This window comes from Odocoileus virginianus, chromosome 10 (genome assembly GCF_023699985.2).
Source record: "Odocoileus virginianus isolate 20LAN1187 ecotype Illinois chromosome 10, Ovbor_1.2, whole genome shotgun sequence".
In the NCBI taxonomy this organism is placed as follows: Eukaryota; Metazoa; Chordata; class Mammalia; order Artiodactyla; family Cervidae; genus Odocoileus; species Odocoileus virginianus.
Window position 1 is genome coordinate 33,907,176 of NC_069683.1, and position 25,325 is coordinate 33,932,500.

At 34.8% G+C, this 25,325-nt stretch overlaps 1 protein-coding gene across 2 annotated transcripts in view; it reads right to left on the bottom strand.

Annotated features, from left to right (window-relative positions):
• The window catches only part of SBF2 (SET binding factor 2), a 486,293-nt gene that overhangs the window by 204,036 nt on the left and 256,932 nt on the right, over positions 1-25,325 (bottom strand). For both annotated transcript variants that reach the window (XM_070473374.1, XM_070473375.1), the window contains exons 7-13: positions 21,912-22,044; positions 20,563-20,671; positions 18,136-18,249; positions 15,232-15,309; positions 13,998-14,111; positions 13,337-13,465; positions 9,162-9,260 (exon numbers count right to left, since the gene is read on the bottom strand). In XM_070473374.1, the coding sequence (XP_070329475.1) occupies positions 9,162-9,260; positions 13,337-13,465; positions 13,998-14,111; positions 15,232-15,309; positions 18,136-18,249; positions 20,563-20,671; positions 21,912-22,044 (776 nt within the window). The remainder of the gene's footprint in view (positions 1-9,161; positions 9,261-13,336; positions 13,466-13,997; positions 14,112-15,231; positions 15,310-18,135; positions 18,250-20,562; positions 20,672-21,911; positions 22,045-25,325) is intronic.

Genomic DNA, 25,325 nt, shown 5'->3' on the forward strand with positions numbered 1-25,325 from the left:
CTACTTGTGTTTCAGTTTCCTCATCTGTAAGGAAGATAATAATACAATACCTACTTTATAAGTTTCTTGTGAGAGTGGAACAAGTTATTATAGGAAAACTTCACAACACACACACATATTTCCCCTGGATAAATCTAAAGCTCTTTCCCAAAAGTCGACAGTATATTCATCTGAAAAACGTTCAGTCATTGCATATTCTATGGCATGACACCAAGCTTCTAAAATTAAAACCCCACTTCTTTTTCCATCATATCATCCATCTATTCCCATGTATTTCCATCATATTGTATTTTTAACAACAATAGTATTCAATAAGTGTTTAAATAAAAAATCACTTATTAGAGAAAAGATATAGCTATTCGTCACTAATAGTGTTTTTCTTCTTATAACCAAATCCATATACAATTTAGAACAATAAGCACCTAAAACAAAAATTATCACCACAGAAAACACTGGTGTTACCTTTCTTTCAATATTTGCCAACTGAATTACCAAAATTTTCTTACTATTATTTTAATTTGCATTTCTTGGTTTAATTTTAGCATTTTAATGTTTACTGGCCTTTTTGATTTATAAGAGTTGGATATGTGATAAGCATATCCTTTATTAAAAACCATTTATTCTGCAAAAAAATAAAAAAAATAAAAAAATAAAACAAAGTTCATATTCTTCAGTTGTACAGATAGTCTTCATAAAATTCAAATTATGGGTTAAACTTACTGAATAATAATATATTTAACTATATTTAGAAAATTCAAGAAAGGCTCATGCCCCAAGATCTAGTATTGAACACTATTTGGTCTTCTGGCTGCCGTATCTGTACACTGCTGCCCTCTAACGGGCAGTATGGTAATTATAAAGGACCTCATTCACCACCTTGCACCCAACTTGGTCTTCTGAGAAGACAGCAGAAATGAGAGACATTTTAAGGGCTGGCTGAACTCTGCATGTTCTTGGAAACAAGTGATCTTATTTATAACTCCAAATGAATTTAGAACAATCCCTTGAAGACTACTGAGCTCATTAAAAACCGCAGACCAATTCCATTGTTTAATCAACATGTTGAAATAAGAAAATGCATTATTTTCCAAAAGAACAAAGCAGCAGCCAAATGGTCATCTTTGATTTTAGAGAAGTGCAAATATAAAGTAATAACTAAGGATTTAGACAACTACATATTTAAGGTGAACATAATTCTGTCCAAAGCAACAAGCTGGCAAAATGTACTATTGTTTGGAGGAAATTTTAAAGTTGGATAATGATTTTCAAGAAGTGAGCTCTGTAATCCCGCTCTTAGAGAATACTCCATCAATAGGAAGTACAATGATTTTCTCGGACTTGAAAACCTGACACATAAGCCATCTGGTCTGAAAACATGGATTTCCTTCTGGCAAACAAAATGAGAATATGCCTAGAGCTTATAGAAAACAAGGCTGAGAAAGTATTTCAAATAAAAGCAAAACAAAACAAAACAAAAAGGCCCAAACTCTACTGGAAATTCAAAGTAGGCACACTGGGAAAAAAAGCTTCTTCCACACTGGTCTCAATGATAAATCAATGTGTTTCTATCAGAGGTTACCAAGTTTCCCATATTAATTTAGGTATTTAATAATTATTTAATGTGTACCAATCATATCTAGAGCTGTTATACATACTCTTAAAAATCCACTCAAATACAGCCAAAAGAAAACTATCATTGTTATACATACTCTTAAAAACCCATTCAAATACAGCCAAAAGAAAACTATCATTTAATGAATCGTTGAACACTGACAAAATGGACTTTTTGGACTTGCCTGGCTGTGAACACATTTGCTAGAACGAAACATCCTCAATTTTCCATCTCACAGGCCTTTCAATGATCACCTAACAGAATTAATATCTCATCCTTAATACAAAGAAATCTGGTGTATGACTTTAATATTTGATGTGCTGGCTGCCCTAATTCAAGGTTTATTGACCTTGACACTATAAACATTTTGAGCTAGATAATTCTTGTTTGGCGGTGAGGCGGGGGGGAAAGCTGGTGTCTTCTATGCTGTAAACTGTTCAGAAGCACCACTGGCCTCTAATTAACTATAAGCCAGTAGTATACTCTCTGGTTTTGACTACTAAAAAATGTCTCCAGACACTGCCAAATTTCTAAGGGAACAAAGTTTGCCCCTGTTAGAACAACTGCTCTATTCATGACTCTAGAATGGAGGCTGCGTGTTCTAAGACATGCATCCTTTTTACAAATACCAAAAGAGCACAAGTGACTAGCTAAGAGACCTAGTACTCTCACACAGCTGCTGGCATGCAAATTAAAGCCGTAAAAGCTAAAACTACACACCTATTAAAATGGCGAAAGTTTACTGAGTACACCAAGTATTGGTGAAGATGCAAAGCAACAGAACTCTCATGTACTACTGGTGGGAATGAAAAATTGCATAGACACTTAAGAAAACAGTCTGGACATTTTTTAACATCTTGATAACAAGAGTTATCATCTTGTCACCACTTTTCTAGCAGCCTATTCCTAATTACTTACTCAAGAGAAATAAATATGTTCACATAAAAACCTGTCAGATTGATTATATTCTTTGCAGCCAAAGATGGAGAAACTCTATACTGTCGGCAAAAACAAGACCTGGGGCTAACTGTGTCTCAGATAATGAGCTCCTTACTGCAAAATTCAGACTTTACTTAAAGAAAGAAGGGAAAACACTAGACCATTCAGGTATGACCCAAATCAAATCCCTTATGATCTTACAGTGGAGGTGACAAATCAATTCAAGGGATTATATCTTGTAGACAGACTGCCTGAAGAACTATGGACAGAAGTTTGTAATACTGTATAGGAGGCAGTGACCAAACTACCCCAAAGAAAAAGAAATCCAAGAAGGCAAAATGGTTGTCTGAGGAAACTTTACAAATAGCTAAGAAAAGAAGAGATGTGAAAAGTAAAGGAGAAAGGGAAAGATATAAGCAACTGAATGTAGAGTGCCAAAGAATAACAAGGAGAGATAAGAGAGCCTTCTTAAGAGAACAATGCAAAGAAATACAGGAAAATGATAGAATGGGAAAGACTAGAGATCTCCTCAAGAAAACTCGAGATACCAAGGGAACATTTCATGCAAAAGATGCGCACAATAAAGGACAGAAATGGCAAGCACCTAACAGAAGTGGAAGAGATTAAGGAGAGGTGGCAAGAATACACAAAAGAACTGTACAAAAAAGGTCTTAAACTACCCAGGAGAAACACTATGATATGGTCACTCTCATCTAGAGTGGGTATGAAGTCAAGTGGGCCTTGCGAAGCATTACTAAGAACAAAGCTGGTGAAGGTGATGGAATTTCAGCTGAGCTATTTCAAATCCTAAAAGATGCTGCTGTAAAAGTGCTGCACTCAACATGCCAGCAAATTTGGAAAACTCAGCAGTGGCCACAGGACCAGAAAAGGTCAATTTTCATCCCAATCCCAAAGAAAGGCAATGCCAAAGAACGTTCAACTACCACAGAATTACATTCATTTCACATGCTAGCAAGGTCATGCTCAAAATCCTTCAAGCTAGGCTTCAACAGTATGTGAACTGAGAACTTCCAGATGTACAAGCTGGATTTAGAAAAGGCAGAGGAACCAGAGATCAAATCACCAACATCAGGTGGATCACAGAAAAAGCAAGAGAATTCCAGAAAAATATCTACTTCTGCTTCATTGACTATGCTAAAGCCTTTGACTCTGTAGATCACAACAAACTGTGGAAAATTCTTAAAGAGGTGGGAATACCAGACCACCTTACCTGCTTCCTGAGAAAGCAGGTATGCAGGTCAAAAAGCAACAGTTAGAACAGGATATGGAACAATGGAGTGGTTCAAAATTGAGAAAGAAGTACGTCAAGACTGTGTATTATCACCCTGCTTATTTAACTTATATGTAGAGTACATCATGCAAAAAGCCAGGCTTGATGACTCACAAGCTGGAATAAAATTTGCCAGGAGAAATATCAACAATTTCAGATGTGCAGATGATACCACCCTAATGGCAGAAAGCAAAGAGGAACTAAAGAGCATCTTGATGAGGCTGAAAGAGAAGAGTGAAAAAGCTGGCTTAAAACTCAACATTCAAAAACTAAGATCATGGCATCCGGTCCCATCACTTCATGGCAATTAGATGGGGAAAAGTGGAAACAGTGGCAGATTTTATTTTCTTGGGCTCCAAAATCACTGCAGATGGTGACTCCAGCCATGAAATTAAAATACACCTGCTCCTTGGATGAAAAGCTATGACAAAGCTAGACAGCATATTAAAAAGCAAAGACATCACTTTGCCAACAACAGTCTGAGAGTCAAAGGTATGATTTTTCCAGTAGTTATGTATGGATGTGAGAGTTGGACCATAAAGAAGGCTGAGCACTGAGGAACTGATGCTTTTGAACTGTGTTGTTGGAGAAGACGCTTAAGAGTCCCCTAGACTGCAAGGAGATCAAAGCAGTCAATCCTCAAGGAAATCAACCTTGAATATTCATTGGAAGGACTGATGCTGAAGCTCCAATACTTACTTAGGCCACCTGATGCGAAGAGCTAACTGACTGATAAAGACCCTGATGCTGGGAAAGATTGAGGGCAGGAAGAGAACGGGGTGAGAGAAGATGAGATGGATGGCATCACTGATTCAATGGACATGAGTTTAAGCAAACTCTGGGAGATATTGAAGGACAGGAAAGCCTGGCATGGTACAGTCCATGGGGTTGCAAATAGTTGGACATGGCTTAGTGATTGAACAACAAAAATCTGTGAACATGTTTAGGGTGGTTTTACTCACAACTGCCAAAATTTTCCTTCATTTGCTCAACAGATAAATAAGTTTGATTAGCCGTACAATGGAATAGTGCTCAACAATAAAAGGGACTAACTGATTCATGCAGTGACAGGAATGTGAAATGCCTTATGCAAAAAGAAAGCAAACTCAGAAAACTACATAATGATACTATGAAAAAAGCAAAAACTAACTACAGAGACAGAAAACAGATCAGTTGTCAAGAGTCTGAAGTGAGAGGAGGATGTGACTATATCGGAGTATTAAGAAAATCTGGGGGAAGATAGAAATGTTCGATGCCCTTAGTGTTGTGGTGATTGCATAACTACATTCATTTGTCACAATCTACCTAATTGTACATTATAAATGGTAAATTTTACTATACATAAATTATATCACAGTAAATCTGACTTAAAATTGAACAAACAAATCAAATAGGGTGGAAGAAGGAACTTTATTTTTATGCTTTGGGTTGAGTGCCTCATTTCATCATAACAATCTAAGTGTTTATGTTTTAACTTTAAGGTGAAAGATGATTGCAATATTTTACTTCTTTCCTATAAAAACAACAATTAGAAATCCCTTTATTCACAGTTGGCAAAGAGTACAAATATCATCAGTTTAGATCAAATGTGCCTAGTAGTGAAATTAACTTTCTGCAGTAATGTAAAGGAAACAGACCTAATTGATTTAGAATGGTTATTCCTGCATTTGGGCTTTCTTTTCTCATTAGAATTTTCAAACCTATTTGTTTCAGTGCTGGGCAATGAAATACCTATTAAACACAAATAGAAATCTCACATTATTTTATAACAAAGTCCAAGTCCTCTCATTTTTCCTTTAATTTTTAAGAAAACAGACAAGTTACACAATCTAGCAAATGATTATGTACTACCACAGAGGCAAAACAAATGAGAAAAACTTAACTGTGTAAACCAGCAAAACACATGTCCAATGGATTTCTTCATGCCTCAGAATGGATGCTTATAAAGTTCTTGTTCTGGACTATTTTAATATTCTCATTTTGCATTTAGCTAGTTTATTATTATAAATGTATACTAAGACTCATAGAGAAAGAGCAGTGGAGGAGCTAAATATGTTATCATCAAAGATGACAAAAAAAAAAAAAAGATGACAAATATGCAGACATCAAAGATTCTGAAAACCAAGATAGGCAGTCACAGTATTATCAACTGGGCATGGAAAGAAAAACTGTACCAATACATGGCCAATGAAAATGTTCATGGTATAACTTTGCCAACACTTACCCATTTGTCTCTAATGGATTTATTTGTTTTCCTTCTTCATCCCACCTCCTCTTCCCCCTCCCAAACTCACCAGAAACTTTTAATTATTTAGGAAGCTTCAGAAAGTTAAAAGAGCAGCTAAACCCAGCAATTCATCCTACTCATGTCTACTCACATTCCTACTCTCTGAATAGCACAATAAAGGAGTGGTGATAAGAAAGTGAACAATTAAGGTTCGTATCTGAGGGACTTCAAAGGGAAGTAAAAGAGAGAGGCTAGATACGCATACCAGACTTCTGTGCAATAAAGTATTTACAATCAACTGAGTGGAATAACCACGTTTCAATTCTAACCCAATAATAAGGGAACAGTCAAATTATATGGTTGGCTTTTGCTTACCAAAAGGGAATTTTAGAAGTGTGATGATTAAAAAAGAAAAAAAGACCACTTAAAAATAGAACCAGCTGGATTATTTTCCTTGCATTGAGACCATCTGCCTCCCCCCCTCAACTTCCTGTACAACCCAAGAAAGTAACTTTACCATCGTGACTGCTTTTTAAGTATTTATTTTAGGAATGTTAGGACCATCAAGAACTTTAGAATCACAGAACTAAAAGGAATCTCATAAAGTCTGATGACAGTCCACTGGGATATTCTCAAATACTCATTCATCATATACGTGTATCCTCTTCTCAAGGATATTAGTGGAATCTTGTACCTAGAAAACGCCTGGAACTAGTAGGTGCCTAATATACAATACTGAATGAGCAGATTTGATTAAATTAAATGGAACAGAATTAGACTGTGGAGGGGAAAAAGCTCAATAAGGGCTCAAGAAATGAGAGAACATTTGAAGAGCAATATCTGTATCTTACCTAATAATACAATTCCTCATGATGAGCGCCTTACTAGTGTCTGATAAGATGCAAGTCGTTTGTGTTTTACATTCAGTCTCAAGAATGTATAATTACTAGACACTTATTTCACTTCAGTTTTCAGTTTTGTGTTGGTTTAGTGTAAGTTAGGTATCATTAAGTTATAGATTAAATTTACATTATCATTATATATTTAAGCTACTTTGTTTTTGCATTATAATGGCTTGGCATACGCCCTTCCTTACAATGTATACTCAGTCGTGTGGTAAGAGACAAACCTGTGTCAGAACCTCAGAGTGTCAAACCTGGTCACTTACTGGCTATAGAATTTTGCAGTTCTGGAATAATCTTGTAAAAAGTTAAGAAATAAACATTCAGTTATTAAAGAGATCAGTCCCACAGTCTCAAACATTGTTTCCCATTTAATGTTTTGCTATTCTCTGAAATGCATAAATAAATCACTCCTAGTGAACAAAGAAAAAAACTTTCTAATCTTCAATTTCCTAACATATCGACATCTGCCCTATCTATCTCAAAGGGCTATTTACAAGATGAAATGAGAAAATACATTAAAGAGCTTTATAGAGAAAAAAGTATAAAGTCAACCATTGAAGTACCACTATTTGTCCATCTGGAGATGAGTTAGCCTAATGGGAGTTAAAGAACATAGTCTTAGGTATTGTAGAGATGAAAATTCCTGAATTTAAAATCTGGGTTCAATCACTTAATAACCATGGGATCGTGAATCAATTATTTCCAGTAAAATGGGGATAATGACACCTATCTTACATTGTAAAGATTAGAGATAACGTATGTAAAGTGCTTAATCCTATGCCTGACACGTTGTGCTAAACATTCAATATTTATTATTATTACAATAGGTCAACAGAATTTTCTCACATGATCACCCTATACATTAGTTCTATACAGTCACCATAAATGGCAAAGTCAAGCACAGAACACAAGTTTTCCTTCTGATAGAACTCTTTTTTTAAGTTTTAGCATACTAAACAAGAAACAGTCTTATCATATTGGACACAGTTGTAAATGTGAAATTTGGGATATCAGTCCAAGGGATAAGTTTTAAAATAACTTCAGAAATAAAATTGATAAATAACTGAATAATCATGAAACAGAGAAACAGTTTAGTATCCTGCTTTTATCCAACCAGTTCTTAGATTTTGAAAGGATGTTACAACCCACTAATTAATCACCCGACATCCAAAAAGACCCACCTATTCAAATATGAAGTTAATTAAGCAATACCAGGATACTGACCCCAAATCCTTCTTAACTATATTTTCTTTAAGATACATCTCCCCTGGGAAGACCCAGAGGGATCGGGTGGAGAGGGAGGTGGGAGGGGGGACTGGGATGGGGAATACATGTAAATCCATGGCTAATTTATTTCAATGTATAACAAAAACTACTGTAATGATGTAAAGTAATTAGCCTCCAACTAATAAAAATAAATGGAAAAAAAAGAAAAAAAAAAAAAAAAAAAAAAAGATACATCTCCCCTCAACTTTACACTGGAAGACAATACTTCTCACTCTCCTTTTCTTAGTAAAAAGATTCAACTCTGAAAATCTTCACATGCAGGAGAAATAACTAGTAATCATTGGCCAATATCCACTTTTCTGTATGCATCATAAGTCCTCTTCTTTCCTGGTATCCAAAAACAGACTTTAACACATTCCAAGCTTTAACTTACTACATTTCTTTCATCAAGGAATACTTTTACCCTTAAGTTTCTATAGCACCTGACAGTTTTCTTTCTTTAAGCTTTTCACTCCTGTATATTCAAAACAATGCATCTCAAAGTTTTTCACAATACAATGGACAGTCACTGTACTAAGCTAAAGCAGAATACATCGGTCAAATTTGTCTCAGGTAGTTCTGGTCTCCATGAATCTAATCTTTACATCTCAAAAATATTCAATATGCTCTTAAGAAGACAGAGACCTAAATGAAAATCACAATGAAGGCAAGTGATAAACGGGAAAATTGGGACTAAAATGTTTTCATAACATATCAATTGACAGCAAAATCACTTTGAAAAATGAGGTCTATTTTGATGCACAGTACCAACTTTAATATTTTGGAACTCATAGTCTCAAAGGTTTTAAATCAGATCAAAAAATATCATCACTAGGAATATGAAGCTTTTGAATTTTTCAAAGAAAATACTTTATTAATACTTTAAAAATAATGACTATCTAAATAAATATACTTACGTACATTTTTAAACAGTTGCTCAGCAAGTTCTCTGACATGCTTTATCATCTTCATTGGGTTATTTTCTTCAACTTTAATTCGCTCTACTTCAAAAGCTACCACCTAGGAAAAAGAATCAAATGATAAAGCATCAACTCTAAAATACGCTGAATTAGAAAAACATGTGATAATTTCACACAATTTGCAAACTAAAACACATACAATATATATATTATTATTAAAACAAAGTATTTTAGATTTTTACTGGGTTTCACCTCTATTCTAGAGTTAATCAAGTCCTCGGATGTTCCGGTGGTCTCTCTCTGATGACTCAGAGTCCTGTTTTTTCTTGGGAAAGTCACTATTTTTGGAACTCGAGAGATTCTCTGATTCTCCAGGCCTCACTCAGAGAATTTCAGACAGACAGAAATTCTCCAAACATTTCCCTAACTCACAAAATATGAACTAAATGTTCAAGTTGGGTCACTCTAGTCCTAGTTCTGCTAACAGCGTGATTTGAAACAAGTCACTAAGACTCCTGAGCTTCAATTTTTTCATCTTTAAAATAAGATGTAAGAACAAGATGACCTTAAGGCTCTTTCTAGTTCTCAAATTATAGAACCTCTGGTCCATTTCCTTACCAACTAATTTACTGGAAGAACCATGTTAGTGTGTACACTTGGAGTGGAGCAAAGAGTACTGACAGGAAAAAATGAGGTATGAGGAGGAAGTAAATAGATGGATTTTTTAAAAGGGTATAATATAGGAATTTTCATTCTAGCAACTAATAGATTCACGGGAGCAGACAGACATATAAAACTATGACTCCACCTATTGTAGGCCAGCATTCAGAAGGATTGCCAAAGAAAGTCAAATGCTTCTTTCCTTCTAACAGGTCTATTTGTTGGGTGTCTGTGGATAAGACAATAGACAGTGCTCAAAACTGCTCAAAACTCCATAAGCCTTGTGTCTGGCAGGCTGCCCTCAGCTAAATGAAAACAAGGCAAGAGCAAATGCAATTTTCCTAAAAGCACATTCCCCTGCAAGCCAATTAAGTGGCCAAAGAGAGTAGAAAAAGAAATTACTTAGATCTGAAGTCTCATTTCTTTTAGGCCCTTGACAGAAGTATATATATGAGTAACTGGCTTTCAAGTAATGACATCAATAAGACATTAAAAACCATCACTGTACTGAACACAGAAAGAGGTGAACACTAAGGAGAGACCAACAGGAATTAGTCTACTAGGAATCTTGGACAGGTCCTCATCATATTATTCTTTTCAATCTGAAGAACATATATATATACACACACACACACACATATATGTATCTGTTGTGTATATAAATGTACATAATAAAAGATAAGTTGCCATATAAAGTTAGAGACATAAAACACAGTTTAATGCTGACTAGTGGCTTTCAGAGTCATCTGCTTGGGGAAAGTCTGTAGGAGGTGGTGAAATATGAGCAGAGTACGAAAAATGAACAGAGAAGTAGAAAGAGAGAACTTTGGGCAAGGGAAGCACTTACAAAAATAGAGTCTGTGGCAAGCTGGCAAGCAAGTTTTCTGGAAGTAATCGATCTGACTTATTAGTTGTGATGAAGCTGTGAGAGAGTATTACTAAAGGAATTTGTATAGAAAGAAAAAGGGTGCAAACCCAAGTTACTATTTCAAATGCTTGAGACTACGAAAATGTAGGTGCTAGAAAGGGCTTTGGGAGCACCTAATTCATCCACATAAATCGTTATGTATCAGTTACTGAGCTCAAGATCTAAAGGGCGATGTATGTTAGTGTTAGGTAATCAATGATCAGTCATATTAGAGAATCAGAGATCAACAAGTGATCAGAAAAAACTGTCTACCTCAGGGCACTCTCTCCGAGATCTTCACATGTTTTGTGTTATGTAAAGCATTTGGTGTAGATCTCCATACTCAGAACTAAAGCATGTACCTTTTCCTTTATTCTTACTTTACTTAACTGTCTTTACAGAGAATATAAGACCCTTCTCTAAACAAAGATTCTTAACTTCTCTGTATGAAATAAAACCACCAGCAGCAACAAAGGACCATATAGTCAAAGCTATGGTTTTTACAGTAGTCACGTATAGATATGAGAGTTGGACCATAAAGAAGGCTAAGCACTGAAGAAATGATGCTTTTTAACTGTGGTGTTGGAGAACTCGTGAGAGTCCCTTGGACTGTCAATTCCAAATGAAATCAACCCTGAATATGCATTGGAAGGACTGTTGCTGAGGCTGAAGCTCCAATACTTTGGCCACATCACTTGAAGAGCCAACTCACTGGAAAAGACCCTGATGCTGGGAAAGACTGAAGGCAAAAGAAGAAGGGGGCAGCAGAGGATGAGATGGTTAGATAGCATCACCAACTCAATGGATATGAATGTGAGCAAACTCTTAGAGATAGTGGAGGACAAAGGTGCCTGGTGTGCTGTAGTCCATGGGGTTTCAAAGAATCGGACACAACTGTGACTGGACGACAACAACCACCAGCAGCATAATGTGACCACTGTTACTGTTCTCTGTTACTCTGGGCACTAGGAGTGGTTTTCTTTTACACACTTCTGAGAACTTTTACATTTCTTGGTTCTAACATAATGCTCTTCTAGAAGTTTAAATGGGAATAAGAGTCATTGTTCTATCTATCAGAATGGGCTTCTATGAACATAGTTAAATGATAAATGGAAAGATGCATCACAATAAGAAAAATCAAAACTAACACAAAATAGCATCCTTATTTTGAGTTGCATCTGCTCTAAATGTTCCTTTATATGGCCAATTCCTTGAAAATAGAGACTAAATCTGCCTTTCATATATTTAATATCTCCTAAAGGAACTACAACAAAGGTCCGTCTGGTCAAGCTATGGTTTTTCCAGTGGTCATGTATGGATGTGAGAGTTGGACTGTGAAGAAAGCAGAGCGCCGAAAAACTGATGTGTTTGAACTGTGGTGTTGGAGAAGAGGCTCTTGAGAATCCCTTGGACTGCAAGGAGATCCAACCAGTCCATCCTAAAGGAGATCAGTCCTGGGTGTTCATTGGAAGGACTGATGTTGAAGCTGAAATTCCAATACTTTGGCCACCTCATGAGAAGAGTTGACTCATTGGAAAAGACCCTGATGCTGGGAGGGATTGGGGGCAGGAGGAGAAGGGGACGACAGAGGATGAGATGGCTGGATGGCATCACCGACTCGATGGGCATGAGTTTGAGTAAACTCCAGGAGTTTGTGATGGACAGGGAGGCCTGGCATGCAACTATTCATGGGGTCGCAGAGAGTCGGAAACGACTGAGCGACTGAACTGAACTGAACTGAACTGAAAGGAACTACGAGCTCTGGGTTGGGAAGATCCCTTGGAGAAGGGAATGGCTACCCACTCCAGTATTCTGGCCTGGTGAATTCCATGGACTGTATAATCCATGGGGTCACAAAGAATGGGACACCACTAAGCAACTTTCACTTTCACTTTCAAAGAAGCTATACAAATCCTGGAAAAAAATCAGCATTAGTTAAGAATGACTTAGCTAAATGCAAAGAAGGTGCTAATTCTTACTTGAAATTTGCTATATTTTCCAAGGATTAGTACTTAAGAAAACACCCTGATTTGTGGTTCTTTTATGGAGAAACTGAAATTGTGGCCTCCTTTATTTTCCAAGCTTTGATTAAAATAAAGAAAACAGTAAAAATAAATAAATAAATAAATAAGAACGGCTTACTTAAACTGTGGCTCTAGGACACAGATTTAAAGTAATTGCAGTTTGAAATAACATATTTATACATTAAACTTAGACCTTTCTCTCTATAAAACTGTAAGTTCTACCTATACAATCACTGTCAATTTTTCAAAAAGATTTTAATCAACTATTTAAAATTCAGTTGTTCAAGGGAATTTCCTGGTGGTCCAATAGTTAGGACTCTGAGCTTCCAACACAGGGATACAGGTTTGACCCCTGGTTGGGGAACTGAGATCCCACAAGCCAAAAAAGTATTCAGTTGTTCAAAATTTCTATGTATTTTACTTCTGAGATATCCTATATTTTTTCTAATCCACATTATAAACACCAAGATCTGATATGGACAATAAATATTTTTTAACCTTAATTAAATGTTTAAAACACTGCTTCTCTCCTTTTATCTACTAATTTTGTCTGTAAATAATGCATTCATTTGATAATAAGTATACCTCATCAAAGAGATCACAGGATCTATAGGGAGGACCTCTTTCTGAAACAAAACCTGCAAATGCCATTCCATTGAGAACTTTAGTGAGGAAATCATTCTCAACTAGACCACGCTGTCCCAAGAAAGCTGTCTGTAAAGAAAAACAATGTGAAATGAATAAGTTATCACTTAGCAATGGATGAATGAATGGTCAAAACAGAAACATACTAGAAAGATCAAAGCCTGAATAAACATCTTCATGCATAAGTATGTTGTTATAAAATACATTTCTCTCTAAAAGGGTTTTGATACCTGAAATACTAGCTGTATTGAATAAAAATGAACCTGTCTATAAAGCAGGAGTGGAAATCAGAAATAACCTCAATTTTAAAAGAAAAATCAATCTAAAGTTAACATATTCTAAAGGAAAATATATCAGTTCCACAGTATTATCAAAAATTATCAGACACCTGACACTAACACAACACTGTAAATCAACTATATTCCAATAAAAATAATTAAAAAAAGAAAAAAATTATCAACTAGCCACACAAAGCAGAGATTTTAAATAAACAAATTTGATAGATTAAACTCAAAATACATGGCTAGAAAAAGATTGCCAAGTTCTTTTAATTAAATTAGAGTTTACATTTTGGACAGATAAGTATGGTATTAGATCTTACCTTGTGAAAATGTATTACTGGTTCTGCATGAATTCTTATAAGCTGTAAGCATGATCTATATCCTTGGAAAAGTTGTGCAAATAATCTAAGAAAAACTGCACGCACTTCCTTATCCTGAAAATATAAGAAGATACATGTTAGATAACTGAATTTCTTAAAAAACAAAAGAAAAATCACAAAATCAGAAAGTTGGAAAGAACCTGAGAGATTATTTAATAATTCTGTGCTTCCTATCCAGAAGTCTCATTTGTAGCAGCACTAAGTAGTGGGCACCTAGTCTGTCCCACAGTTGGACAGTGTAGGCCGTTAAATAGTTCCTTTAGAAATCGAACCTAGTAAAACTTTCCTCTAGTACATCCAATTTTCCTCTCAGAAAAAAACATAAATCAGAGAGTCTCTGCTTTCACCATGTTAGAGAAGGGCATATTTCCCAAGTCATTTGATTTTTATCTCCATCAAAAGAAATACTGTTACAAATACAAAAGAAAAAACTCAAAACTATTTAAAAAGCTTATGATATTTATTCCAAAGTTTAAACAAGTTCTAAAAATCTATTCTTACATTAATAAAGTATGACTTGAAAATGTGTTTTGATAATTCAGATTTAAAAAAAAAAATCATAGTTTTAGAACTCTACGGAAACTCTCAGATTTAGTCAATCCCTTATTTAATAGATGAAGAAAGAGTTAAAAATGCTTCATAACTCATCAAAGGTATGCAGTTCTATAACTTTCCATACTGGCTGCAAAGCTCATCATTAAGAAATGCACTGATCAAAATAAAAAAGGGGTCTCTGCTGTATGGTCACTCTTTGATGACTTTCAATTGGAACTACACTTATCCACTTGCCCAAACTTGATTTTCTCCTGTGACCAACGACCTCTGTTTCCATTTTTTATAATCTTCCCTTTTTCATCCTTGCCTGACCCTTTCAATTTGATGCTTGGCACAACTTTTCAGGCTCTAATCTAGGTTCTGATTTTTTCCTCCCACACTTGGTCATGCCTCCTCAGAGCAACAGTCTTAGCCTACTACCCTCCCAATCAATGTACTGCCTATGCCGTCCCCTTCAGGAGGCCACAAGGTCAATCAGTGGCAAGTCTCCAAACTTCTAACTTGGCACACCTTTACTAGGCTGTCCATCTAACTCCCACTATACTTAGCTTCTTTGAAAATCATACAAAGAAAAGCAACTCTTTTTAAAAACATCAAACTTAAATATTAAACTTCTTACCAGCATTTTTGAGTGGGATAAAGCTGTTCGTGGAGGGGGAAAAGCATGATCTGCTACTTCCAAATCTGGGTGTAGAATCTAAAGCAAAGAAGCTCTGTTATGTAAAATATCAATAAAACCTATTATTTGATCTACTGGTGGCATTAAGATGAAAAGTCAGTACGTGGATTACAATATATTCATCCCCTCCATGAAATACAATACATTAATGGCAGCTCTGCATGTACTATGTGAAAAGATATTCAAGAAAGAAATATTCAATTAAAATACCTGTTGCAGGGAAAAACACATAGTTGGTTTCATTTATTTGAACATAGCCGATCCCTTCTCCAGGGGATCTTCCCAACCAAGGGATCGAACCCAGGTCTCCCACATTGTGGGCGGATTCTTTACCAGCTGAGCCACCAGGGAAGCCCAAGAGTATTGGAGTGGGGAGCCTATCCTCCTCTAAGGGATCTTCCTGACCCGGGAACTGAACTGGGTCTCCTGCATTGCAGGCAGATTCTTCACCAGCTGAGCTGACAGGGAAGCCAAATACTGAGCTACCAGTATTATATTATACTGGTATACATACAAATGAAAATGTAAAGTTCTGAAATACACACTAAAATATAAAATAGTAGTCATCTCTGAGAGAGAATGGTCTAGGGCAGAGCTATTTATCTATACAGTTGAAAATCTAAAGCATTTATTTTTATGTTTTTTAAATACAATTAAAAATTAATTAATTAAAATACTGAGAAGAAACAGAATAAGTCTGTGAACTTCACAGTCCAGAGGGGTGACAGTATAACACAATGTGACAAGTATTATAAATATATAAAATAATAATATATGAACATAAAGTATAATTAATTCAACCTAGAGAAAGTAAAAAAAAGAAGGCAACATTTGTGTTAGGCTTTGAAGGAAGGCAGGCTGAGGGGGCAGGTGGGAAAGACACATCCATGCAGGGCTTACACAGGGAAAATAATTTTGCATCAGTAAGCAGCAAATTTTTGTCTTTGCAGAATCACTTTCAAATACTGAAGATTCAGTATTATATTCTTACGATAGACCAAAAAGCTCAAAACAATATTTAGGAAAGACACCAAAATATCAATAATATTGATAATCTAGTCATCAAATCATTATCACAGTATAATAACATCTTCACGTCTATAAAAATGTCCCTGATTATTATACTGTGTAACCATCTGATTATAATTATTTACTGACCAAATGAAGCTGATATACTTGTATGTCAAATCTCCCACACAGTCCATCAAATATGAAATTGTTTTAGTCCTATACGCTTATGTACACTGTAGCATATGATCCAACAAAGTGTTTGAAAACTGCATAAATAGGCATACTCAGTTTTACCAACACTGAATTTTACTCATTGGTCAAATTTGGTGGCACAAGTGTTGAAGGTTAAGATTTAACAGGGCGCATCAAAACCTCTACCAAAAGCCACTGACTTAAGAACTAAAATCTTAACCTTTGTTAATTTTGGTACTTAATCCCTGAATAATGAAAAATATCATTAAGTAAATGTACATTAATATTTTTAAACTTATTTAACATTTCTAGAACAGAAAACTTTTTTCAGTCACTCAAATACTATGTTCTTTAGCTTTTGCTCTCCATATACCACCGACGCAATTGTTTAGCTAATATTTTTCTTTGAAATGTCTTTAAATCAACTCATCTCTTTATATCCAGTATTTTCTTAGATGATATCATCTGTGAAATCACAGGTTTTGTATGTTATTTTTAATAAAATAAACATTATAATAAATACATAATTACTAAAATTAAAAAGTTGCCACATACCACACCAAATCATCTCCATACTTCACTCTGGGAAACAGGCATTTGCCATCCTTTGTATAAAACATTCATCCTACTGATAAAAGACTAGGAAATAGAGGATGGAATGTGATTTGCTCAAAAATACCCAGTGGCAAGATGCTGACTGGAATTTAGGTCTCCTAAGTTCTAACCTAGTATGCTTTTTACTCTATCACACCTGGTATTCTAGAGTACAAATTATATTGGGAAAAGTCAGTCTTCTCTAAAAGTTCCAGTCCTACACATACCACTATAACAATACAAGGACTAACACAAATTTGGAAATTTCTGAAAATAAAACCCCTCCTGGTAATCCTAGACTTCTGAGTTCCTATATAAGTTCCTATTTAAAGGGGAAAAAGGTTTTAAACAGCTCAGACTGGAATACTATTCAAGAAGAATATGAAAGCCTTAATTCTAGTAATGGCTTGAAAGGGAATGAAGAATTTCTAAGTTTCAAATTTCTGATGATGGATAAGTGGGCAACTAAAATGTCAGCAAAATAAAATACTGTGCTTTTTGCTTTTAGAAATAAAGGTTGACAAAAAATAAATTTGCTTCATTGAGAAATACTTAGATCACAAGATTTTTTTATAGTTTCAATGCACAGAATACTAGACATTTATCAAGAAGTTACATCTTTTTGTAGTAATCTGGAAACACTGGCCAGTCCTTATCACATTGCTTTGCAAGGAGTACATCTACCGAAGAGAAATGAGGTGTCATTAAGAAAGGTGAACGAAAGGGAACAGATGCTAGCTTCTAACGAGGGATGTTAGGAGAATCAAGGATTTTGAGACATAGTCTGGTCTTGTTTTCAGAGGTGTGTTTCTAATACCTAGAACAAATATTCACTTAGGGTTCAAAGTATACTCTTTAGATAATATTTTGTAAATTATCCTATTCTAACACTATATGAGAATACACATACATATTTTAAGAACATATAACTCTCGTTTTTAAGTAATTACACTGTCAATGAATGATATCCAATTACCTTAGTTTAGATTTAAATCAAGAGAAAAATACCTCAAGAAATTAAGTAAATTAAGAAAGAATATATCATACCAAAGAAAGAGCTGCTTGAGTCTGATGTAGAAGTGGTTCCGGAAGGGAAGAGAGGTGAATACATTCAGGAATTTTAATAGTGCCTCCATCCAAATCAGCTATGATTACATCTAACTGAAGAAGATTAAAAAAAAAAATCTGTAATTAATAAAATGTCTTTCTAGATTGATTTTCAGCTACTGTATATTTCCCAGTTTCCTCTGAAATTAGATGTGGCATATGACTAAGTTTCTGCTAATGGAACGTGAAAAGTGATGTGCACATTTTTGGGCATTCAAAACAGAGGTCCAGTCAGGCCCTCCTATGCTTTCTTTCCCCTTACCATCACTGAAACTATGAACTGACAACCCAATTTGAACATATTCAGAGGATGACAATGCCTGAGTGGATTCTAGTGGAGAAACAAGAAGCAAAGAAGAGTGGTCCTTCCTTGAATGAGTTCATGGAATAAACTGGTCTGACATAATGGAACACTTCTACAAACTGCTGCATGAGTGTTAAATAAAATTCCATTTTGTTTAAGCCATTGCATTTTGCATGTTTTATTACAGTAGTTCAGCCATATCCTAAATAACATAGTAATCATAAGAATTAACAAGCAAAGCAACTAGTATACATCAAAACAGTACTGTTTAGGTAGCCAAAACACTAATTTTTAGCATTTTACAAAATCTATTTTAAAATAACATGAAAAATGTAATAGAGAAACCAGTCAAAATTATTGAAGGTATTATGTTGCTAACAGGATTAAAATTAATTCTAATTTATTCAATGAAAAGTTAAGAAATTTACTTTTGTCAATATTTGGTTTGTCTAACTTTCATAGGCTGTTTTTATTTACTGGGAAAATGCCTACAAACCAGATGAGTATGTTTTTAATTAGTACTAATGAGGTTTCACTTAATGTTTATGGATTTACAGATATTTTTATATGTTGATATCAAAGTTAAAAAGGAACCAGATATCAATACATAAAGTCAGAAAAAAGAATGAGAGTCCTGTTTATAACTGCAATGTGCAATGGTCTTCTGTCAGTTTAAATGACAATTATGATTTGATTACAATTGTAATTATATAAAAGTGCCTGGAAAATCCCATGGATGGAGGAGCCTGGTAGGCCACAGCCTATGGGGTCGCAAAGAGTTGGACACGACTGAGCGACTTTGCTTGCTTGCTTGCTTACCTACAGAGCTTACCTCTTCACTGGCATTTATAACTAAAATAAAATTAGAATAACAAACTCTTTAGGATTTGTGAATCACAGATGTCATATAACCCAACCTGTCAGTGAAGAATTTTTCTTAAACTCCCTGAAAGTTGTCATGCAATCTGTCTTTGCACTCTACTTAGAGTACTATTCACAATAGGAGACACATTCATCATCACTGGGCAGCTCTATTTAGTTGAAAACTCTTAGACTGAGCAGAAATTTGTTTCTATATCCACTATACCCACTGATTCTCTTTCAGTCTCTACCCTTCTTTCTATGACAGCTACTTAAATATTTATCTTTAGCTATCAAATAACATTACGTTATTACCTGAGAAAATTTTCTTAGGTCCTCAAAGAATACGGTTTCTAAACTTTTGACATCCTAAATGCCCTTCTATGAAATTCAATTTTGTTGCAGTCCTTCTTAAAGCACACTGCAGAGAAGTAAACTTGTTTTTAAGAGCTGGTTGAATACAGAGTATTACTTTCTCTCCTTTAGTATTTCCATTTAGTATTAAGAATAGAATAATCTGGGGGTGGGGTGGGGCTCACAATAAACTTGCATTCCATCAAAACCCTTTACTCCTTTGCAGATGCTTTTTGTTTTTTGAAAGTGAAAAAGTGAAAGTAGCTCAGTTGTGTCTGACTCTGTGTACCCATGGACCACACAGTCCATGGAATTCTCCAGGCTAGAATACTGCAGTGGGTAGCATTATCACAGACCTCATTTCAAAATATGAATAAATTAAAGTACTCATAATAAAAGCATAAATAGACTGCTAATAATGGATAATTTTTTCTTTCTTTCTCATATATGAGATGAAGAATATAGAAAGATAAACTTAATATGCCAAAAGAAGAAATTTTAAAATATTAATGAATTCATTTTATAAATCTCCTGTACTTGCTGTAAGGAAAAATTAATGTATTTAGGTTTTTTAATGATGCTGTGCTTCCAGCCAATCTTTTCTATTGGGAATGGAACAGATTTGAAAATAGTAATTAGTTTAAGTGCTGTAGGACTGAGGAGGTCATGGCAACCCACTCCAGGATTCTTGCCTGGAGAATCCCACAGACAGAGGAGCCCGGCAAGCTACAGTCCATGGGGTCGCACAGAGTCAGACAGGACTGGAATGACTTAGCAGGCAGGCAGGACTCAAAGAAATGTAACAAACCTCTGACCTCAATAACTAGCAATTAAAGATGAATACTTACAAGTTCATGAACATCAGTTTTAAAGACAGAATGTACTCCAATAATGAAAGGCGTTGGGGAACTCAGAACTTCCAGGAGCTGAGCCGGGAGAATAGGAATATAAGGGTAACTAGAAATAATAAAAATACACGTGAGATATATTTGTTCTTCCATAATACAACATACCTTTCTTTCATTTTTATACTTTATGAATTTCAGATTATCTGTGTTTAGAAATTATTAATAATATTCTCAGAGTTGTTAAATTCTTGGGAGAAAAAAGATTTTAAAAATTCTTCATGTGAAAGGAATGATCTGATATAAGAGAATATGAAGTAAGCAGGGCAGCTTTCTTATCCCTTACCCCTCTAGGCAAGCAATCTCTTGAAGTTTTTCAAACTTGCTTGAAAGAACTTTTCCTTACATAGAGATCTGACATCAGTTGGTAACACTGACTTCCTGATGGAATATCTCCCCACCCTTCACATACTGGTGATAATGCATTTCTCTATATAAAACAATCATTCGAGTTCCATTTTCTCTACTAGATTTTTATATTTGGTAACAATGGGTAGGTAAAAAATTAAGGTTTAGAATGCTCTCTTATCTGGAGGTTTAAAAAAGCACACAGGTTAAAAAATATTTTTAATAAAATCTGTAGACTGTCTAAGTTTTTTCTAGGTCACTGTGATTAACAAATTGATAAAAAATATATTAGAATAAAATATTGTACTTACAGCACTCTCAGTCATCACTGTTTTCCTTTATACTTTTTATTACAAAAAAACTAACATACCTCTCTGCCCCCAAAATAGAGGGAAAAAAAAGGAAGATAAAGCCTCATGTATTTAATCAGCTTTGACAATCACCAATGCATGGCCACATATATATTTCTACCCATTTTTGTTCTTTTTCCTACCACATTATTTGGAGCAAATCCCAGATACCATATCATGTATACATAAATACTTTAGTATATATCTAAAAAAGGTAAGGGCTATTTTAAAAGTAAAACTATAATACCACTATAACTGCCTGAATTAACAATAATTTCTTAATATTAAATAATCAGATAGTACTATCTTAAGACTTTTATCTCCAACTATATTCAAAGGGAATTAAATGTTGCTGACAATACTATTCAAATTGATTAATTTTTCATGAAAGGAATCAACACTCAATAATAGGCAACTTGGAAAAGTTCCAAATTCCAGGCTAGATTTCCATCAGAATAATGACTCTTGTAACAGCATAACATTGTAAAATATGCCCTTGTCATTCAAAACTGTTGTGAAATGATGTTTTGATTGATCATTGATAAGGAATGCATAATCTGGGAGTAAATAAAAATACCAAATAAAAACCCTTACCTATATTTAAGAGGAAACATTAATGACTCCAGGGCTCTACAAGCATCACTAAGTCTCTGGAAACTTGCAGAATGGAAGAGAACCTTATTTTCTGTAAGGACTGCACAAAAGAGGCTGAGGACATTTTGAATTCCTGAAAACACAAAGAACAAATTCTTACCAAATGCATTTAATTTTATTATGAGCTGCCAAGAAACATAGCCTTAGAATGACATGGAATGAAAAAGCGAATACTTAAAAAGTCTCTGAAGAAAAATATTTAGTTAAACTATGAATTCCAAACAGCCTATGCGTATTTGTTTTCCCAAACTTTCAGTTTTGTTTGTCTTATTCTTCAAATCAGTGTACACTCATTGAATATATTAGTTAATTGGAAATAAACTATTACCTTCTTTTTGACTTCATCTCCAAGCTCTGTACTTAAATTTCTATTTTAGATGCTTGGCCTTGTTTTAATAGCTTTTCTCCCTTTTAAAGTTAATTTGTCTGATGTTAACATAACCAAACCAGTTTTGTTGTTGAAATTTTCCTAGTATATCTTTTTTTCAACTTTTTACATCTACCTTTCTCTACTTCTTGAAAATAGCATATAGTTGACAATTTAAAAAAATCTCCTCTAAAAGCAAGAAAAAAGCAACATAGGAGAATAATATGAATTTATAATTTACATAAGAGGAAATCAAAATGGCTGATTAACCTGAAAAGAAGCTCCAACACTTTTAATAATCAGAAAAATTCAAACTAAAAAATTCAGGAGGTATGATTTTAAACCTACTACAACAGCCAAAATTAGAGTTTGACAATTTAAAGTTTTTATGAGGATGGTAGGGAAAGGAATGATCATATACACTGCTGTGACAAACATAAAGTAAGTTAAGATGGACATGCACATACCCTGGTATCTAGTTAATGCAGTAATTTTAATAATTCCATTTTGAGTTATTTATCATAGAAACTTTCATATGTACCCAAGAAGATAAGGTACAAAAAGGAACACTGTAGAAGTATTTAAATAATGAAAAAAGTGGATACATCCCAAATATAAGAATGAAAAATAAATTATAGTAAAATTTAAGTTTAAGTTACTAAAAATTAAACTTCTCACTGAAGATGGCAAATGTTGACTGAAACAAAAAACTAAAACTAAAATTTTATTATTCAAAATTTATAAAATGAAATAATTATTAAAGAAATTTAAATATTTTCAAGTGATATGGCTTTTGTGGGGGGTAAGCCAATAACATTTATACCTATGACTTTAAGATTAAAACATCACTAAGACTTTAGGGATACCTTTACAACCTGAAAATAGGAGAGCTAGTGCTAATATATCAGTGTGAACAACTCTCCCAAATATAAAGTTGAGTGAGGAAACTATGGTATAAAGTGATTCTATAGATTGATAGCATTTATATATTGCTTAAAACCATACAAAATGCTACTATATACCATTCAGGTATATATCAATACAAACATAGTCCATATAAAGATATATCCAGGAATAAAAAGAACCAAATAAAGGATAGTATTTATCTCTGGGATGAGGTGGCATACACAAGAAGTTTCAACTATAATCATGACGCCACATTTATTAAACTGAATAACATGTGTGTGTTCAGTTGTTCAGTCGTTTTGGACTCTTTGTGACCCTGCGGACTGTAGCCCTCCAGGCTCCTGTGTCCATGGAATTTCCCAGGCAAGAATACTGGAGAAGGTTGCCATTTTCTTCTGCAGGGGATCTTCCCAACCCAGGGACTGAACAGGTGTCTCTTGTGTCTCCTGCACTGGTAGGCAGATTCTTTAGCACTGAGCCACCTAAGAGATAACACTAAATATTTTTCTTTGGAAATAATTAAAGCTTACAAAAAAGCTGCAAGAACAGTGCACAGAGCACCCAAATATCCCTCACAATGATTCACTAATGTTGAATTTTGCTCCATTTGCTTTAACATTTGTACTTCATGTGTAAGCATGCCCTGCCTCTTTCTAAAACCACACACACGTTTTCTGACCCATGTGACTGTACACATCATGACATTCACCCTTAAATATGTCAATATGCTTTTCCTAAGAATAAAGATAATGTCTTCCTTAACCACAGTATGGTTATCCTCCTCAGCAAATTTAACATGTTGCAATATTTTAAGTCTAATCCAAAATCACTGCAGATGGTGACTGCAGCCATGAAATTAAGAGGTGCTTGCTCCTTGGAAGAAAAGCTGTGACCAACCTAGACAGCATATTAAAAAGCAGAGACATTACTTTGCCAACAAAGGTCTGTCTAGTCAAAGCTATGGTTTTCCAGTAGTCATGTATGGATGTGAGAGTTGAACTATAAAGATGAGCACCGAAGAATTGATGCTTCTGAACTGTGGTGTTGGAGAAGACTCTTTTTTTTTTCTTCAGTTATTAGTTGGAGGCTAATTAGTCCCTTGGACTGCAAGGAGATCTTACCAGTCCATCGTAAAGGAAATCAGTCCTGAATATTCATTGGAAGGACTGATGCTGAAGCTGAAACTCCAATACTTTGGCCACCTGATGTGAAGAACTGACTCATTGGAAAAGACCCTGATGCTGGGAAAGATTGAAGGCAGGAGGAGAAGGGGATGACAGAGGATTATATGGTTGGATAGCATCACTAACTGAATGGACATGAGTTTGAGCAAGCTCCGGGAGTTGGTGATGGACAATGAAGCCTGGCATGCTGCAGTCCATGGGGTCACAGAGTCAGACACGACTGAGTGACCAAACTTAACTGAATATTTTAAATCTAATCTCACATGCGTATTCTTATTTTGTTTCATTCTGACTCAAAATTATTCTTTGGAACTTTTCCCCTACCATAAGGATTCATTCTAAGCTCAATATTTCATTTAGGTGTCCTGTTTCTTTGCTGTGCTGTGCTTAGTCACTCAGCATGGAGCATTTCCACAGCCTTAAATTATTTTCATTGAGATGAAATTCACATACCATAAGATTAACCATTTCAAAGAAAACAATTTATTGATTTGCTTACTAAATCATCCCAAGGAGTATATCCTACTCAATCACGTTCTATCATCCTTTACCATACTGAAGAATTTGGTTTGCCAATATTTTGTTGAAGATTTTTGCATCTAAATTCAAAACGCTAAACCTGTAGCTTCCTTTTCTTGTAGTGTCCATCTGACTTTGGTATTAGGGTAATGCTGGCCTTGTAAAATGAGTATGGAAGAGTTCCCACTTCTTCTATTTTTCAGAAGAGTAGCTAATAGACAGCTATTAATTCTTCAAATTTTTCATTGGATTCATCCAGAGAAGTCATGTGGTCCTTGACTTTTCTTTTAGGGATGTTTTTGATTACTGATTCAATCTCCTTGTTAATAACTGTCCTGTTCAGACTTCCTATTTCTTTATTATTCTGTTTTGGTAGGT